Source organism: Amblyraja radiata, chromosome 7, assembly GCF_010909765.2.
Source record: "Amblyraja radiata isolate CabotCenter1 chromosome 7, sAmbRad1.1.pri, whole genome shotgun sequence".
Lineage (NCBI taxonomy): Eukaryota > Metazoa > Chordata > Chondrichthyes > Rajiformes > Rajidae > Amblyraja > Amblyraja radiata.
Window position 1 is genome coordinate 4,498,448 of NC_045962.1, and position 19,722 is coordinate 4,518,169.

Genomic DNA, 19,722 nt, shown 5'->3' on the forward strand with positions numbered 1-19,722 from the left:
TTGATTGGTGGCTTATTGGTCTGTCGAAATAACCAGTATTAACTTTGAGTGTTTGCATTTTGCCCTTTGTAGATTTTTGGTAATACAAAGGTCCAAATTGTGTGGCTGGAAAGGCAGACACTATATGCCAATTACCCTTGCTACCAATCTGATAGACGGTTCACTGATGTCAGTGGGGTTGTTGCAGGCCTCAGTTAAGACTGTAGCCTTGTCCTTTGGTAAAGTCACCGACATGTGAGCTGTCAATAGTGAACCCCAAATAATCCATTATGTTGGTAGGCGTTAGTTTAGATTTAACTGGATGGATGATAACCCCAGTTTTCACCCAATTGTATGGTGGCTGTTACAGCTAGTTAGGCCAACTCCAAAGTTATGCCCACAATTAGTATGATCATATGATTATGTATTTGGTAGAGCTCTATACTGCCAGAGCTGCCCCATCCAGTTGAATTTTTTTAAATAACGTTTGTGATCAGTCTGTGTAGGCACTGAATAGTAAGCATCTTTTAGGTCGATGCTAGCCATGGAGTAGCCTTTGGAAATCAGTCCTTTAGCAGTTACCAGTTCCCATTTTGTACTGAATATATAGTACAATGTATTCCAGCCAATCGTGTTGGGTTTACCCATTACCCCTTTTGCACAATTCAATGGTATCCCTGGATACTGCTTAGGATATAAGTGTCTGTAGTTGATATACACCATGTATCCAAAAGAGTGTAATCTTCCACCAATGTGTGTATTATCCACTCTTCCTATAATTTGTAAGGGACCAGCCCCACCTACCTCCATTGTTACCAGTGGAAGTTTGTTTTTTCTGTGTGGTCCTCGTGGAGATTGAGGCGCTGGTGTCTGGGTTTGTTTTTGGGTTGGGGGTTTGCGCATCTTCCAGAAAGGCCGGTCTGGGCTATGGTCTAAAAGACCGCTGTCCTGTATGCCCGGCCTTTGAGTTTTCACCAGCTTCTCTTGTTCTGCTGGTGGGTGCATAAGGGTGCTGTCTTTGGCTGTAGGAGATCCTTAATGTTGTCGCCTTTATGAGCCCCAGGGCGTTCCAAAGTCCTGCTCCGACATGTTTCCAGATGCTATTTCCACGACTGGAGCATTCAGGGATGCGCAGTTTCCTGGTCCCAAGTATTTTTGCAGTGGTGTCCATCGTGGTCTGGCTGTATGTATTTGGACACCATGACCAGTAGAGTTTGCCTTCCTGCACCCCCTGCACACTTGTAGTTTTGTTCGTCAAAACCCCTCTTCAGGGTCAGCCCAGAATTGACCCCCCAGTACTCCCCTCTGACGAGGGAGATGCACTGTGCAGCCCTACAAGAGGTGCTGCTGTGGGTTTTACATAGTGCCCACAGTGACTAGGCTCCATCTCCCAGAGCCTGTCATGTTGGAGCTCGGCTCCATAAGCCGCTCCAACCGGCTCCAGCGCTCACGGTCGCTGGCCGCCCAAAGTCGGACTCATCAGTCCTCGACTCTTTTGGTTTTCTTCTTGCCTTCCCACCCAGATGCAGTGTTTAATCTGGCCGGGACGGGGGTGAAGTCCGGCACAGCTGTTCCCTTATGGGTGATTCCTGTGCGCCGGTCGCTGCTGGCGTCCGCAACTCCGCGGTCTTCCCCCGCCAGCTTTGTCACAGCTCTGGTCGACTTCTTTGCCTTGTGCATGTTTCCCCACCTGTAGAACAGTATGGGAACATTAAAGACCGCAGTATCACTTACCTGCATGTCCAGGCTTAAAACTTGCCGTTAAGGGGGAACGTCCTTCCACCCCTCCTCCTGCCGTTTTGACTTGTCAAAGCCAACGGCTCCGTTCTGTATAGTCTCCCGCCCAGCCATGGTGTTTAATCTGGCCGGTGCGGGAGCGAAGTCGGGCACAGCTGTCCACTTACGGGTGATTCCTGTGCCACCTGCTGTTGTTTGCACACCTCTCCATGTTTCCCCCACCTGTGAAACAGTATGGGGAGAATAAAGACCGCAGTTTCACTTACCTGCAGGTCCAGGTTTAAACTGTCGCTACGGGGGAACGTCGTTCCACCCCTCCTCCTGCCGTTTGTCAAAGTCGACGGCCCCATTCTGAATAGTCTCCTGCCCGGCCGTGGTGTTCTGGCCGGCGCGGGACCAAAAGTCGGCACAGCTGATCCCACTTACGGGGCTTGTGCCTTCAGCTGCTGCTGGCTCCCGCAACTTCGCGGTCCTCCCCAGCCAGCTTCACTCGCAGCACTTGTGGACACTATTTTGTCCAGCTTCCCCCCCTGTGTAAAAACAGCGCGGGGACAAAAAACTACCACAGAGTAAATCACTTACCTGCAGGTCGCGGTTTCAAACTTACCGCTGCGGGGGAACGCTTCACCCCGCTTGTCGTTTCGCAAGCGTGAAAGCAATATGTCACACATGCGTCCTGGCGGGGTTCTTCACGTAGTCACTCACGTGACTCCGAAGTAAAATGCCTGCTAAACTTTATTATACTTCTTAAAAGTGTCTCCACTCCTTCTCCCCCCTTCTCTCACCTTCTGTCCCCCTCTCCCCCCTTCTCTCTCTTTCTCTTCCCCCCTGCCCTCTGCGCTCTCTAATGGACTTACCGTACACTGTGGCAGCCGTTTACTTTCCTCATCATCGCGGGTGTGAATTTCAGACAGCGATCCCCCGCTTCCCTGGCCCCCGATTTTGCGATGTGTTTGTGTGTGAGTGTGTGTGTGAGTGTGTGTGTGTGTGTGTGTGAGTGTGTGTGTGTGTGTGTGTGTGTGTGTGTGTGTGTGTGTGTGTGTGTGTGTGTGTGTGTGAGTGTGTGTGTGTGTGTGTGTGTGTGTGTGTGTGTGTGTGTGTGTGTGTGTGTGTGTGTGTGTGTGTGTGTGTGTGTGTGTGCGGTCGGTTGATCCAGCTCGCGGTTTCAATGCACACGGTCGATCCAGCTCGAGGTTTTCCAGGCGAGTGCCCTCGAGCTTGAACGTCGAAGACAGTCCTCTTAACTGGCGGATTAGGTCGCCGCAGTGGGGCAGCCCTTAAGCGATTATTTGGGATATCTTTTAGGACTTATGGAATAGGGGAAACTGCCAATTAACTCAAATGAGAACCAGTCTTCAAAATAAATGTTCACATTTTAACTTCCGCTGGTACCTTAAGGCAATCATTGGAGGTGGGACATTCTGATTCTGTCCCTTCGTACCACGGGGAGGAAGACAGTGAATGAATGTTCATGTTAATCGGCCTTTATTGAAACTGTTATGATGACATCAGGGAAGATATTAAGTGGCGAAGATAGACACAAAAAGCTGGAGTAATTCAACAGGTCAGACAGCATCTCTGGAGAAAAGGAATAGGTGACGTTTCAGGTTGAGACCCTGAACAAGATGTTGAAGAAGATGCTGTCTCTCCCGCTGAGTTACTCCAACATTTTGCGTCAATCTTCGGTTTAAACCAACATCCGCAGTTCCTTCCTATGATAATAAGTGGCCAACTCCTGCATTAACACATTGTTAAATATATATCCTGCCACTTATACATAGTTCATGACATGCCTGTTTGTCACTTAATAGTCTTACTGTTTGTACATCTAAGGAACCAACCTTCAACTCTGTCACTAAATGGTGGCACAGTGGCACAGCGGTAGAGTTGCTGCCTTACAACGCTTGCAGTGCCAGAGACCCAGGTACGATCCCGACTCCAGGAGCTGTCTGTATGGAGTTTGTACGTTCTCCCCGTGACCGCGTGGGTTTTCTCCGAGATCTTCGATTTCCTCCTACACTCCAAAAGCGTACAGGTTTGTAGGTTAATTGGCTTGGTATAAGTGTAAATTGTCCCTAGTGTGTATAGGGTAATGTTAATGTGCGGGGATCGCTGGTCGGTGTGAACTCGGTGGGTCGACGGGCCTGTTTCCGCGCTGTATCACTAAACTAAACTAAACTAAACTAAACTAAACTAAACTAAACTAAACTAAACTAAACTAAACTAAACTAAACTAAACTAAACTAAACTAAACTAAACTAAACTAAACTAAACTAAACTAAGGTAGACAAAAGTGCTGGAGAAACTCAGCGGGTGCAGCAGCATCTATGGAGCGAAGGAGCCAATTTCGAGGAGCGAAGGAGTCTATGAAGCCTATTTCCTTCGCTCCATAGATGCTGCTGCACCCACTGAGTTTCTTCAGCACTTTTGTCTACCTTCAATTTTCCAGCATCTGCAGTTCCTTCTTGAACTAAACTAAGCTAAACTGAAGATGTATGTTTTATGGGTCTGGTGTTTTGAACTCAGAACCTTTCTGATCAGCCACAGATACGTGAATATTCAAAAGAGTTCTGATGTCGAGCAATTGATAGTTCTGAAAATGTTCCTGTTTGCACTCAATATGTTACAATTATTTAGATAAACTTCCTCATTAATCTACATAATTGTAACATATTGAGTGCAAACAGGAACATTTTCAGAACTATCAATTGCTCGACATCAGAACTCTTTTGAATATTCACATATCTGTGGCTGATCAGAAAGGTTCTGAGTTCAAAACACCAGACCCATAAAACATACATCTTCAGTTTAGCTTAGTTGTCATTGTTGTCCTGAGTTTAGTTTAGAGTTACAATACGATACAACTTGATTTATTCCGGTGGGAAACTGGTCTGCCACCAGTCAAAAGATACAGTTACAATGCATTGAAAGTCATGTACATTACAATAATAATGAAATTTAAGTGACCAGATATTGCACAGCACATATGTAATATTGCACAAACATAAAATAACATAGAAACATAGAAATTAGGTGCAAGAGTAGGCCATTCGGCCCTTCGAGCCTGCACCGCCATTCAATATGATCATGGGTGATCATCCAACTCAGTATCCCGTACCTGCCTTCTCTCCATACCCTCTGATCCCCTTAGCCACAAGGGCCACATCTAACTCCCTCTTAAATATAGCCAATGAACTGGCCTCGACTACCCTCTGTGGCAGGGAGTTCCAGAGATTCACCACTCTCTGTGTGAAAAAAGTTCTTCTCATCTCGGTTTTAAAGGATTTCCCCCTTATCCTTGAGCTGTGACCCCTTGTCCTGGACTTCCCCAACATCGTGAGCAATCTTCCTGCATCTAGCCTGTCCAACCCCTTAAGAATTTTGTAAGTTTCTATAAGATCCCCTCTCAATCTCCTAAATTCTAGAGAGTATAAACCAAGTCTATCCAGTCTTTCTTCATAAGACAGTCCTGACATCCCAGGAATCAGTCTGGTGAACCTTCTCTGCACTCCCTCTATGGCAATAATGTCCTTCCTCAGATTTGGAGACCAAAACTGTACGCAATACTCCAGGTGTGGTTCACCAAGACCCTGTACAACTGCAGTAGAACCTCCCTGCTCCTATACTCAAATCCTTTTGCTATGAAAGCTAACATACCATTCGCTTTCTTCACTGCCTGCTGCACCTGCATGCCCACTTTCAATGACTGGTGTACCATGACACCCAGGTCTCGCTGCATCTCCCCTTTTCCTAGTCGGCCACCATTTAGATAATAGTCTGCTTTGCTGTTTTTGCCACCAAAATGGATAACATCACATTTATCCACATTATACTGCATCTGCCAAACATTTGCCCACTCACCCAGCCTATCCAAGTCACCTTGCAGTCTCCTAGCATCCTCCTCACAGCTAACACTGCCCCCCAGCTTAGTGTCATCCGCAAACTTGGAGATATTGCCTTCAATTCCCTCATCCAGATCATTAATATATATTGTAAATAGCTGGGGTCCCAGCACTGAGCCTTGCGGTACCCCACTAGTCACTGCCTGCCATTGTGGAAAGGACCCGTTTACTCCTACTCTTTGCTTCCTGTTTGCCAGCCAGTTCTCTATCCACATCAATACTGAACCCCCAATGCCGTGTGCTTTAAGTTTGTAAACTAATCTCTTATGTGGGACCTTGTCGAAAGCCTTCTGGAAGTCCAGATACACCACATCCACTGGTTCTCCCCTATCCACGCTACTAGTTACATCCTCGAAAAATTCTATAAGATTCGTCAGACATGATTTACCTTTTGTAAATCCATGCTGACTTTGTCCAATGATTTCACCACTTTCCAAATGTGCTGCTATCCCATCTTTAATAACTGACTCTAGCAGTTTCCCCACTACCGATGTTAGACTAACTGGTCTGTAATTCCCCGTTTTCTCTCTCCCTCCCTTCTTAAAAAGTGGGGTTACGTTTGCTACCCGCCAATCCTCAGGAACTACTCCAGAATCTAAAGAGTTTTGAAAGATTATTACTAATGCATCCACTATTTCTGGAGCTACTTCCTTAAGTACTCTGGGATGCAGCCTATCTGGCCCTGGGGATTTATCGGCCTTTAATCCATTTAATTTACCCAACACCACTTCCCGGCTAACCTGGATTTCACTCAATTCCTCCAACTCCTTTGACCCGCGATCCCCTGCTATTTCCGGCAGATTATTTATGTCTTCCTTAGTGAAGACGGAACCAAAGTAGTTATTCAATTGGTCCGCCATATCCTTGTTCCCCATGATCAACTCACCTGTTTCTGACTGCAAGGGACCTACATTTGTTTTAACTAATCTCTTTCTTTTCACATATCTATAAAAACTTTTGCAGTCAGTTTTTATGTTCCCTGCCAGTTTTCTTTCATAATCTATTTTTCCTTTCCTAATTAAGCCCTTTGTCCTCCTCTGCTGGTCTCTGAATTTCTCCCAGTCCTCCGGTATGCTGCTTTTTCTGGCTAATTTGTACGCATCATCCTTCGCTTTGATACTATCCCTGATTTCCCTTGTTATCCACGGATGTACTACCTTCCCTGATTTATTCTTTGGCCAAACTGGGATGAACAATTTTTGTAGTTCATCCATGCAGTCTTTAAATGTCTTCCATTGCATATCCACCGTCAACCCTTTTAGAATTAATTGCCAGTCAATCTTGGCCAATTCACATCTCATACCCTCAAAGTTACCTTTCTTTAAGTTCAGAACCATTGTTTCTGAATTAACAATGTCACTCTCCATCCTAATGAAGAACTCAACCATATTATGGTCACTCTTGCCCAAGGGGGCACGTACAACAAGACTGCTAACTAACCCTTCCTCATTACTCAATACCCAGTCTAAAATAGCCTGCTCTCTCGTTGGTTCCTCTACATGTTGATTTAGATAACTATCCCGCATACATTCCAAAAAATCCTCTTCCTCAGCACCCCTGCCAATTTGATTCACCCAATCTATATGTAGATTGAAGTCACCCATTATAACGGTTTTGCCTTTGTCGCAAGCATTTCCAATTTCCTGTTTGATACCATCTCCAACTTCACTACTACTGTTAGGTGGCCTGTACACAACACCCACCAGCGTTTTCTGCCCCTTAGTGTTTCGCAGCTCTACCCATACCGATTCCACTTCCTGCAAACTAATGTCCTTCCTTTCCATTGCGTTAATCTCCTCTCTAATCAGCAACGCTACCCCACCTCCTTTTCCTTTCTCTCTATCCCTCCTGAATATTGAATATCCCTGGATATTCAGCTCCCAGCCTTGGTCACCCTGGAGCCATGTCTCCGTGATCCCAACTATATCATAGTCATTAATAGCTATCTGCACATGCAACTCATCCACCTTATTACGAATGCTCCTTGCATTGAGACACAAAGCCTTCAGGCTTGTTTTTACAACACTCTTACCCCTTATACAATTTTGTTGAAAAGTGGCCCTTTTTGATTTTTGCCCTGGATTTTCCGGCCTGCCACTTTTACTTTTCACCTTGCTACCTATTGCTTCTACCCTCATTTTACACCCCTCTGTCTCTACGCTCACACATTTAAGAAACCCTTTCCCTTCAACTCCATCCTCCACTAGCCCATTCGACACCCCACCCCCCTTATTCAGTTTAAAACCACCCGTGTAGCAGTGGCAAACCTGCCTGCCAGAATGCTGGTCCCACACCTGTTAAGATGCAATCCGTCCCTTTTGTACAGTTCCCCCTTACCCCAAAACAGATCCCAGTGATCTAAGAATCTAAATCCCTGCCCCGTGCACCAGTTCCTCAGCCACACGTTCAGGTCCCGTATCTCCCTGTTCCTGCTCTCGCCAGCACGAGGAACTGGAAGCAAACCGGAGATAACAACCCTGGAGGTCCTGCTTTTCAGCATTTTTCCGAGCTCTCTAAAGTCACGCTGCAGAATATTCATCCCCTTCTTTCCGACATCGTTTGTGCCGACATGCACTACCACTTCCGGATGTTCACCTTCGCCCTTGAGGATTTTCTGCACTCTGTCCGTGACATCCTGGATCCTGGCACCAGGAAGGCAGCACACCATCCTCGCATCCCGTCTGTTGCCGCAGAAACCCCTGTCCGTACCTCTCACAATGGAGTCTCCAACTACAATGGCGTTGCCTGCCTTAGGCCTTTTTGGTTTTGGCTCAACAGCCCTATTCGCATCACAAGCCAGTCCGCCGCCCAGTGTAAACACCTCTTCTGTCCCGACAGCTTCTAAGTGGGTGAACCTGTTCACAAGAGATACAACACCCGGGGACGTTGGCATTCCATGCTTCCCTCCCGTTTTCACTGTCTCCCACCTTCTCTCTTCTGGTACCTTAGGTGTAACAATCGTACTGTAGGACTTGTCGAGGAACGACTCCGTTTCTCGGACGAACCGGAGGTCATCCACTTGCTTCTCCAGTTCCCCAACACGGCCCTTCAGGAGCTCTACCTGGATGCACTTTTCGCATTTGTAGTAGCCAGAGGCACCAGCGGTGTCCTTGACCTCCCACATACTGCAAGCATCACACTGAATCAGCTTGCCTGACATCTCCTTCTTTCGTCTCTCCCTCTGCAGTGTTTTGCGTAGACTCCTCTCCTCAGCCTCCTCTCCGAAGACTCTCGAGCCAAAGACTCACACTTTACTCACAGGGCACTTCCCTCACAAGGCCGCTCACTCACTGCCGCTCGCTAAGAGCAGTCTTGCTTAAATTGACTGATAAATTGCCTGATTTACCAATTTACAAACCAAATTCCTCAGTTTTCAACTGTTTTCCCAGCACTGACTCACTTCTCTCCTCCCACTTGGGCTAGAGCCAATCAGTCGTATCTCTTGCTAAACTCCTGCTGCTGTTGTTGCTCCCAAAGCTACAGCAGTTCTGAGTTCCACATTATCGAGAAGAAAAGTCCAGGCTGAGGGATGTGCAAAGATCGGGGGGGGGGGGGGGGGGAGTCAGTCAGTCTACCCCACGACAGAAGGGGGAGGAGTTATACGGTTTGGTAGCCACAGAGAAGAAGGATCACCTGTGACGTTCTGTGCTGCACTGTGGTAATGTTAATGTGCTCTGTTGCTGTTGGTGCAGCATGGAAGCACGCCCTTCGATCCATCGAGTCCGCGCTGACCATCGATCACCCATTCACACTAGTTCTGCCTTGTTCCACTTTTGAATCCACTCCCTACACACTAGGGGGCGCAATTTACAGTGGCCATTTAACCTGCAAATCTGCAAGTCTTTGGGATGTGGGAGGAAACCAGCGCAACCGGAGAAAATTCACACGGCCACAGGGAGAACATGCTGACTTTATGCACCCAGCACCCGAGGTCAGGATCGAACCTGGGCTTCTGGCGCTGTGAGGCAGTAGCTCTACTCGCTGTGCAACAAAGTATAAAAGTTCACTGTATTTATAAGTCAGGAGAGGAGAAAGAGATTCTCCTGAACTTTCCAGAAGATCTGCTCAAGTTTAGTTTTGGTTTAGTTTAGAGATACAGCGCGGAAACAGGCCCTACAGCCCACTGAGTCCGCACCGACTTGCGATCCCCGCACATATTAACTCCACCCTACACACACTAGGGACAATTTTACATTTATACCAAGCCAAGAAACCTACAAACATGTGTGGGAGGAAACCGAAGATCTCAGAGAAAACCCACGCAGGTCACCGGGAGAAGGGACAAACTCCGTACAGACAGCACCCATAGTCAGGATCGAACCCTGGGTCTCTGGAACTGGAAGGTAGCAACTCTACCGCTGCCCGAAATGTATTTTGGAAAATCTATTTCTCCTCTCCAGACTTAAAAATATAATAATATTTCATACTTTTGGATCTATCTATTGGCATCTATTAGCTTCAGTCTCATCTGGCTGTGCCACGGCCACGCCAGGTTCATGGCCCAGTAAAATGGAGACACAAGTGTTCGCAGATGCTGGAATCTTGAGGAAAGCACAAAGTGCTGGAGGAACTCAGCGGATCATGCAACACCAATGGAGGGAACAGACAGCCTAAAAATAATGGGCCTGTCCCACTTAGGCGACTTTTTAGGCGACTGCAGGAGACTCTGCAGATGCCACATGGTTACCACATGTTCGCGGGTGGTTGCCGGGGAGTCGCCTTCATGGTCGTGAGGAGTTCCCGCATTCTGGGAACTAGTCGAGGCCTCATTATGGTCGCCGTGAATTTTTCAACATGTTGAAAAATTAGCGGCGCTAGAATGAAGCCGCCATGGAGAGTAGCGAGGATTCTCGAGCCGTAGGTGGGTCACCAGAGCGGTCCAAATGTTCTCGGAGGTTCTCGTAGGTTGTAGCCGGTGCTGACCGGTGAATTATATTGGCTCATTGGGGGAAAAAAAGGTAAGCGGTAGTTTTCATAACCACTTCTTCCCCCTTCTCCCCCCTTCTCCCCCCCTCTTATAAAGGACTTACCGTACACTGTGCTTTAGCCATCTTAATTACAGCGCCAACCTTCCTGTTCTGTGTCTGTATCACATTGGCTTTGCACCGTGTGAATTTTTTAGACAGGGCAAGCGGGGGGAGCGCTGCTAAAAAAGTCACACGGGCTGGTGAAGGAAGCTGTGTGTGTGTGTGTGTGTGTGTGTGTGTGTGTGTGTGTGTGTGTGTGTGTGTGTGTGTGTGTGTGTGTGTGTGTGTGTGTGTGTGTGTGTGTGTGTGTGTGTGTGTGTGTTCCACTCTGACAGTCGCCATTCTAGTTGCCGCTTTTTCAGGCGAGTGCCGGCAACTTGACAGTCGCCGGCAGTCCACTGAAAAATAGCCTAAGTGGGACAGGCCCATTAAGAAGGGTCCTGACCCTGGACGTCATCTGACCATTTCCCTCCGCTGATCTCGCTTGACCCACCTCTTTGTGTTTTGCCCAAGATTCCAGCATCTACATTTTTTTGTGTCTGCAAGTGACAGGTTGTTACTCATAAGGGGGGTAGGGGGGAGGAACTGCAGATGCTGGTTTTCACCGAAGATTGAGACAAAATGCTGGAGTAACTCAACGGGACAGCATCTCTGGAGCGAAGGAATGGACGACATTTCAGGTCGAGACCCTTCTTCAGACTGAGAGTCAGGGGAGAGGGAGACCCTATGGAAGGGTAAGATGAGAAAACGGGAGAAAAAAGGGGACAAAGATCAAGGGAAATGTAGAATAGATCATTGTTAGCCAGGAGAAGTTGACAACGAAGCAAACAGAGATAAAAATTAATCAGGTGGACAATCAGACTGGTCGGAGAACTAGGATGGGTGAGGAATGGAGAGAGAGGGAAAGCAAGGCTTACTTGAAGTTGAAGAAATCAATATTCATACCGCTGGGGTGTAAGCTGCCCAAGCGAAATATGAGGTGCTGTTCCTCCAATTTGCGCTGGGCCTCACTCTGACAACGGAGGAGGCCCAGGACAGAAAGGTCAGATGGGGAATGGAAGGGGGAGTTAAAGTGTTTAGCAACCGGGAGATCAGGTAGTGAAATGATCACAGAGCCTGCTCTTGGACTCACCGATATACAGGAGTCCACACTTGGAACAGCAGATACAGTAAATGAGGTTGGAGGCGGTGCAAGTGAACCTCTGCTTCACCTGGAAAGACTGTCGGAGTCCTTGAATGGAGTCGAGGGGGGAGGTAAAGGAACAGGTGTTGCTTCTCCTGCTGTTGCAGGGGAAAGTACCTTGGGGGGGGAGTGGCTTGGTTGGGAAGGGACGAGTTGACCAGGGAGTTGCAGAGGAAACGGTCTCTGCGGAAAGGTGTGGAGATGAGAAGATGTGGCTAGTGGTGGGATGCCGTTGGAGGTGTCAAAACTGTTGGAGGATGATGTGCTGTATGCGATAGGGTGGAAGGTGAGGGCTAGGGGGGTCTTTGTCCCTGTGGCGGCTGGGGGGAGGGTGAGCAAGAACGGAGCTGTGGGATATCAAGGAGACCCTAGTGAGGGGATCATCTATGATGGAAGAGGGAAACCCCCATTCCTTAATAAATGAGGACATCTCATCATACCCAGATGACCTGGTATGGAACACCTCATCATTGGAGCAGATGCGGCATAGACAAAGGAATTCGGAGTAGGGGATTGAGTCTTTACAGGAAGCAGGGTGCGAAGAATTGTAGTCTAAATAGCTATGGGGGTCAGTAGATTTATAATCGATGTCAGTCAATAGACTGTCTCCTGTCATGGAGAGATCCAAAAACGGTAGGGAGATGTCAGAGATGGTCCAAGTGAATTTGAGCGCAGGATGGAAATTAGTCGTGAAGTTAATGAAGTCTGTGACTTCTGCATGGGTGCAGGAGGTAGCACCGATGCAGTCATCAATGTAACGGGCGAGACACATGACAATAAACTCACTTGAACTTGAATTTGAACTTGAACTTGAGTTTGGCGATAGGGCCAGTGTACGCCTGGAACAGGGATTGTTCGACGTACCTGACAAAGTGGCAGGCATAGCTGGGGCCCATGCAGTGCACATAGTTATGCCTTGGAGGATGTGGAAGGAGTCAAAGGTGAAGTTGTTGAGGGCGAGAACCAGCTCCACTAGGCGGAGTAGTGTTAGTAGAGGGAAATTGGATGGTTCTGCGGTAGAGGAAGAAACGAAGAGCTTTAAGGTCTTCCTGGTGGGGGATGGAGGCGTAGAGTGACTGAACATCCATAGTAAAGATGTGGGCGTTGGGGCTCGGAAAGCGGAAGTCATTAAAGACACAAAGGGAATGTGAGGTATCATGGACATAGATCGGGAGAGATTGGACCAGGGAGGGATGGGATGGAGTCGAGGTACGTGGAAATCATTGCAGTGGGACAGGAGCGGGCAGAAACTATGGGTCTGCCAGGACAGTTGTGTTTGTGGATTTTGGGGAGAAGGTAAAGCTGGGCTGTGCGGGGCTGGGAAACGATAAGGTTGGAGGCTGTGGAAGGCAGACAGCCAGAAGTGATGAAATCAACAATGGTGTTTGAGATTAAGGCCTGGTGCTCGACTGTGGGATCATGGTCAAGGATTAGGAGGAGGTGTCTGAGAGTTGTCGCCTGGCCCAGTAGAGGTCAGCACGCCAGACTACCACGGCACCTCCCTTATCAGCGGGTTTGTTTATAATGTCAAGGTTGCTGCAGAGTGAGCGGAGGGCTGTACGTTCAGAGGGGGTGAGATTAGAGTAGGTAAGGGGAATGGAAAAGTTGAGATGGTTGATGTCACGCCGGCAGTTAGAAATAAAGAGGCCATTCTGGGGAGTCCAAGAGGATGGGGCCAGGTGGAGACGGGAGGACGGGTCATCACTGGGTGGTGAGGAAGAGAAGCCTTATGTCATGGTGCACACGGAACTCGTTGAGGTGGGAGCGGAGGGGAACAAAGGTGAGGCCTCTGTTGAGGACAGACCATTCCATCTGGGAAAGGGGGAGGTCAGGGGGGATGGTGAAGTCACGACAAGGGTGAGGGTTGTGGTCAGAGGTGGGCTGGGGAGTGGACGGAGGTTGAGGCGAGATCTGGTGTGGGGGACGGTGGGTGTTCGGAGAGATGGGGGGGCGTGATGACTATTGTATGGGTGGGGTGCGGTGGGGGTAACCTGGTTAAAAGAGGGGGAAGGGGAGATTGATTGGCTGATGCAAGAGGGAGTCACAAAGGCCAGAGGTGAAGAGGAGAGGACGTGAGTGAACGGAGGGATGGAAGGGGACCAGGACGTGGAGAAAGACAGGGGAAAATAGCGAAATTTGGCACGTAGATAATATGAAGTAGGGGATATGAACAGAATGACATGGAGGGTTGGGAGATGATGGGTTTATTGGGTACACACCAGACTGGGGTGACCGGTACAGGAAAGAAAGAAGAGGTGGGGGGGTTAGTAATTGAAGTTGGAGAATGCAACTGTTGAGATAAACTTCTTAAGTGAAATATGAGGCGGTATTCCTCCAATATGTGTGTGACCTCACTCTGGTGATGGGGGTGATTGACGGAAAATGTTTCAAACCTGGGAGATCCAGCGAGCCTTGGTGGCCAGAGCCTAAATGTTCAGTGAGATTGTTGCCTAGTCAATGCTAGGTTTTGCCAATATACAGGAGGCCACATCAGGAGCACATAACTCGGTAGACAAGACTTGAAGAGGTCTTTCTCTGCAGGGTCGAATCGGTAGTAAGGAAGGCAAACACAATGCTAGCCTTTATTTCAAGAAAACCAGAATACAAAAACAGGGACGTAATGCTGAGGCTCTATAAGACGTATTGTGTAATGTGAGGAATTTTGCGCACCATATCTGAGGAAGGATGAGCTGGCCCTGGACATGGTCATGGTCCAGAGGAGGTTTACAAGAATGATCCCAGGAATGAGTGGGTCCACATATGATGAGCGTTTGACAGTGCTGGGCTCCTACTCGCTGGAGTTTAGAAGGATGAGGAGGGACCTTATTGAAACCTACTGAATAGTGAAAGGCTTGGATAGAGTGGATGGGGAGAGGATGTTTTCACTAGTGGGAGAGTCTAAGACCAGAAGTCATAGCCTCAGAATTAAAGGATGTTCCTTTTGGAAGGAGATGAGGAGGAATTTCTTTAGTCATAAGGTAGTGAATCTGTGGGATTATTTGCCGCTGAAGGCGGTGGAGGCCAAGTCAATGGATATTTTTAATGCAGTGATAGATAGATTAGTACTGGTATCAGGGGTTACGATAAGAAGGCAGCAAAATTGGGTTAGGAGAGATAGATCAACCATGATTGAATGGCGGAGTGGACTTATTGAGTCTAATGGCCTAATTCTGCTCCTATCACTTATGAACTTGTGACCTTCCTCCCCTCCTCTCGTTATCTGACATCTACTTTTGTCTCCTTTTCAATTCTAACCTTTGTCACTTACTCCACCCATCTGTCAATGTAACCCTCCCCATTGGTTTCCACCTATCTTTTGTCTGTCCCCCACCCCCCCCCCACCCCTCCCGCTTCCCGCCCCCCCCCTCGCCGCCGCTCCCCCCTACTCTCTTTCCAAGCTTCCTTACCCCTACTCCTATCAGCATGAATAAAGTCCCGACATGCACATTCTCTCCCCTTGTTTGTGGCCCAAGTAGTTTCTGAATCTCTGATCATGTCCATGACCAAAGGCTAACGAATAACATGCTCACGTTAAAGTATCTGCATGAGACTAACTGATTCTACCATTTAGGGGGCTTTCAATCCAAAATAAAAGAATCCGATATAATAATGGTGTAATAAAGATGATTTTATTATGTTGACCACAGTTTCAACATGCTTTCCAGAAACATTCTAGAAGTCCCTCATGCGCCTGAAAGACCCGATGGAGGAGTTGTAGCCGCCCCAGTCATTGTATTTCCTGTACTCCCCGGGTCTCATGAAGTACTGTCGGCCTCTGTAGTTGGGCTGTTCATAGAAGATCCAGGAACCGTCCGTCACTTGGCAGGAGTTAATGTCACGGTAACGGAAGCGATCGTAGACGGAGGGACAGTCGTCCATGAATTCCATCGTCTGTCCTCCAAAGTCAGGCCTCTCGTAAATCTTCATCCTGTAGTTGCCTCCCTGGTACTGGAATGGAGAAAAAAAATGGCAACCCTGATGAAACTGCAGATATCAATGAATGTACATCGAGAAACGGGTACCCAGTTGTGAAGGGGGAGGTTGACCAAGCATGTTGACTATGCTTGAACCTTGTTAACAGCAAACAGCTTGACGATACCTTTATTTTGTTAAATAATGGGTGGTCTATGAAACAGATGGTGAACTGATGTTACAGAGTCTACCCAGAAGGCTCATCAACATCAGTAAAATATGATGTATTATTCTTATTGTGAGATTTTTCCTTTGCATAATTGGAGGCCAGGATGCTGATGGCTTTTAATGTACCAAAGTTTCACTGTAAAAGTAATAGGATGAGTTCAAATGAAGCCAATTGTATATTCTCATGAGCAGTAATACTACTTTCAGCACAGACTAGAGAACAAATTGGCTTTTAGGCGCTGCATGACCGAGCAGTAACAAACAAGCGACTGGTTATACTGCTGATCTTTCAGGAGCTTTGATGCAGACTGTATGTCATAACATGCCTTCATGTTTGTCGATGAGAAGTTGACGCTACTTAACTGTACGTCCAAAACTACAAGAGCTGCATTTAACTTTGGCAGGCGGCACTGGGTTGGTGAAGTGGATATTTGATAGATAGCTAATTGACTTCCTCCAATTTGTGGAAAGTTAAAATCTGTCTTCTAAACAGCTGTTGGAAGCGGAAACACCAGCTGGGCAGAACTTAGATGCCACTAAGAGCAACTTACGTGTGGGTAGGTGCGACAGGACCTGATGTTGTCGTTGAATCCCATCCAGCGCTGGTAGTCAGGATACTCCCCCCTGTTCAGGACATACTGGTACCCCATGTAGTTGGGTTTCTCGTACGCCACCCACCAGTCACTGTCCACACGGATGGAGTTACAGCGGCTGAAGTAAGAGGACAGGTCGGCACAGTCGGTGCTGCACTCATAGTGCTGACCCTGGAAGTTCCTGTCCTCGTAGAAGTTGATCTGTGGACAACAAACAGGATTATCAATAATTTCTCAGTGAGAGGCATAGACAACAAAATCTGATGCACCATATAAACTCTGAGTTCTCCTCACCTTTCCCATGTTGTACTCTCCAGTGGACTCGCTAGCTGACTGAATGTATTATGCTCACACACTGCTCAGTATTTATATGGTTGGCAGAAAGGCCTATCCAGGCAGCGCTTTTGTTATTCTAATGACTTGTAAAGTCAGCATTAATGCAACAAAACGCATGACACAAAATCTCATTGCAAAGGAAAGTACTTAAACGTACCTATGTATCTTTCATCTCATTTTGCCTCCATGTCATTTTAATTGTGTTAACACAGAGACCATGCATTAGAGCCCATTGTGCTCCTTAAACCCTGCTTTCACTGCAGTTCTCGAAGAAGCCCTTAGCACAAAGGACCCATTTCTGACAGGTTGATACAATGGCGCAGATATATTTCAAAATAGGTCAGGGTAAATAGCCAGATAAAGTGGCTTTGAATACAACATTGTACATTTAGCTGGGGTTGTTTAGATTTCATCATACATATACCATTATTATTTGCTTCCGTTGCTACCACAGTGTCAGTGGTGTTCATTAATGCTGAATATACAAAATGCCAATGCTTTGTTCTGTCTGCCTTTGTTGTTCTAATTCACAGATCAGCTGAATGTATATCACAATGGGACAAACGCAGCCAAATGATGCCAGACAGTAGGAAAGACTTTGTTAAACTGGAAAGGGTACAGAGAAGGTTTACGAGGATGTTGCCTGGACTAGAGGGTCTGGACCAAAGATCTTATAGCGAATTAACAGAATTATGAACTAACAGAATTATGAATCTAAACCTATATCACACACAAAAAGTTCCCCCGCAATGTCAATTACCCTGCGAGTCGGGTCGGTTCCGGTTACTACAAAATCAACTCAAACACTGCTTGTGAGCCATTTAAAAAGAAATGATTTAAAAAACATTAAAAAGACAATTACCAGAGTCAAATTTTATTCTTGACAAGAAGTATGAACTGACAGATTTATGAATCTAACACACACAAACTGTTGCCCCGCGACATTGATTACACTGCGAGTCGGGTCGGGTCAGGTAGGCTCAGGTTACTAAAATGGGCGGGGAAAAATGCCCAGGATCCCCTCCATAGCGTACTACACGTCAGCCCATTGCATTTCACAGGAGTAGCCTATCTTGCTCCGCTATAAGAACTTTGGTCTGGACTAGAGGGTCTGAGCTATAGGGAGAGGTTGAGTAGGCTGAGACTCTATTCCTTGAAGTGCAGAAGGGTGAGGGGTGATCTTATAGAGGTGTATAAAATCATGAGAGGAATAGTCCGGGTAGATGCACAGAGTCTCTTGCCCAGAGTAGGTGAATCGAGGACCATAGGTTTATGGTGAAGGGGAAAAGATTAAATAGGAATCAGAGGGGTAACTTTTTCACACAAAGGGCGGTGGGTGTATGGAACAAGCTGCCAGAGGAAGTAGTTGAGGCTGGGACTATCCCAACATTTAAGAAACTGTTAAACAGGTACATGGACATCATGTACATGGATAGGGCAGGTTTGGAGCGATATGGACCAAATGCGGGCAGGTGGGACTAGTGTAGCTGGGACATGTTGGCAAGTTGGGACGGCAGGCCTTTTTCCATGCTGTATGACTCCACGACTCTGTGAGTCTAGTGTCTGGTATCAAGAAGCAGCTAACTGCACTGGACACAGAAAAGCTTATGGTACCAGACATCTCCCTGGTTATAGTACTGACGATTAATATTTCCTATTGTGATGCATCCTGGTTGGATGCTCCTGATAGTACATCTGCAGCAGTTGGTAAGACTGATTGGAGACAGGCCAAATTTCCTTATTCTTCGAAGGAAAAAGAGGTCATGGTGCGCTTTCTATACCCTGGCATCAATATAGTTGCACCAGGACAAACTGCGATGATATTTATACTGAGGAACTCAACGCTATTAACCATCTCCACTGCAGCACCAGTGATGTAATATGGAGTGTGTACACCATCCCACTTTATGAAGTCGATGACAAGCAGCATTGTCTTGCTGACATTGAGGGGAAGGTTATTACGTTGACACCATGTCACTCATCTCTCTGTCTCCATCATGTTCTCTGTCTTATTCTTGTGCCTCAGAGTCAAAGAGTCATAGCGTGGAAACAGGCCCTTCGGCCCAACTTGCCCACACCGGCCAGCATGTCCCAGCTACACTAGTCCCACCTGCCCGTGTTTGGTCCACATCCCTCCAAACCGGTCCTATCCATGTACCTGATTAACTGTTTCATAAAGGTTGGGATAGTCCCAGTCTCAACTACCTCATCTGGCAGCTTTTTCCATTCACCCACCAGCCTTTGTGTGAAGAAGTTACCCCTCAGATTCCTATTAAATCTTTTCCCCTTCACCGTAAACCTATGTCCTCTGGTCCTTGATTCATCTACTCTGGGCCAGACAAACTGTGCATCTACCCGATTTATTCCTCTCATTCCTACACTACAAGGAATAGAGACCCAGCCTACTCAACCTCTCCCTATAGCTCAGACCCTCTTGTCCTGGCAATATCTGAGTAAATCTTCTCTGTACCATTTCCAGCTTGACAACATCTTTCCTATAACAGAATGCCTAGAACTGAACCCAATACTCTAAATGTGGTCTACCAACGTCTTATACAACTGCACATGACCTCCTAACTTCTATACTCCCTGAGGCTATTTATGTATAGTAAGGGGCTTAGAATGCTTCCCTGTGTAGCATTGGTGTTGAGAATTAACGTGGTCAATGTTTGTTCACTGGGTCAGGAAGTCGAGGATCCCACTGCAGAGAGGGTTGCTGAGATATAGGTCCAGGTTTAATTTAGTTTAGAAAAACAGCATGGAAACAGGACATTCGGCCGAATGGGTTGTGCCGACCAGCGATCACTCATTCACACTAGCTCTATCATACACACTAGGGACAATTTACAGAAGCCAATTAATAGGAATGTTACAAAATTTTGAGA

The 19,722-nt window shown here is 47.1% G+C and overlaps 2 protein-coding genes across 2 annotated transcripts in view; both read right to left on the reverse strand.

Moving 5' to 3' along the window:
- Positions 1 to 19,722, reverse strand: part of LOC116974955 (gamma-crystallin S-1-like) — a 66,852-nt gene that overhangs the window by 19,694 nt on the left and 27,436 nt on the right. The window lies entirely within an intron of this gene.
- LOC116974952 (gamma-crystallin S-1-like) lies at positions 15,379 to 16,828 on the reverse strand. The gene is made up of 3 exons (XM_033023571.1): positions 16,796 to 16,828; positions 16,460 to 16,702; positions 15,379 to 15,716 (listed from the first exon to the last, which is right to left on the reverse strand). Exons 1-3 carry the CDS (start codon positions 16,802 to 16,804, stop codon positions 15,441 to 15,443), a joined length of 528 nt encoding a protein of 175 aa, XP_032879462.1. The 5' UTR covers positions 16,805 to 16,828; the 3' UTR covers positions 15,379 to 15,440.

What these genes read in the sequence shown, in the direction of transcription:
- LOC116974952 (XM_033023571.1), bottom strand. An exon ending in CCTGTCGCACCTACCCACAC is followed by an intron (nt 15,717 to 16,459) that starts GTAAGTTGCTCT and finishes TCTCCATTCCAG; the next exon opens with TACCAGGGAGGCAACTACAG.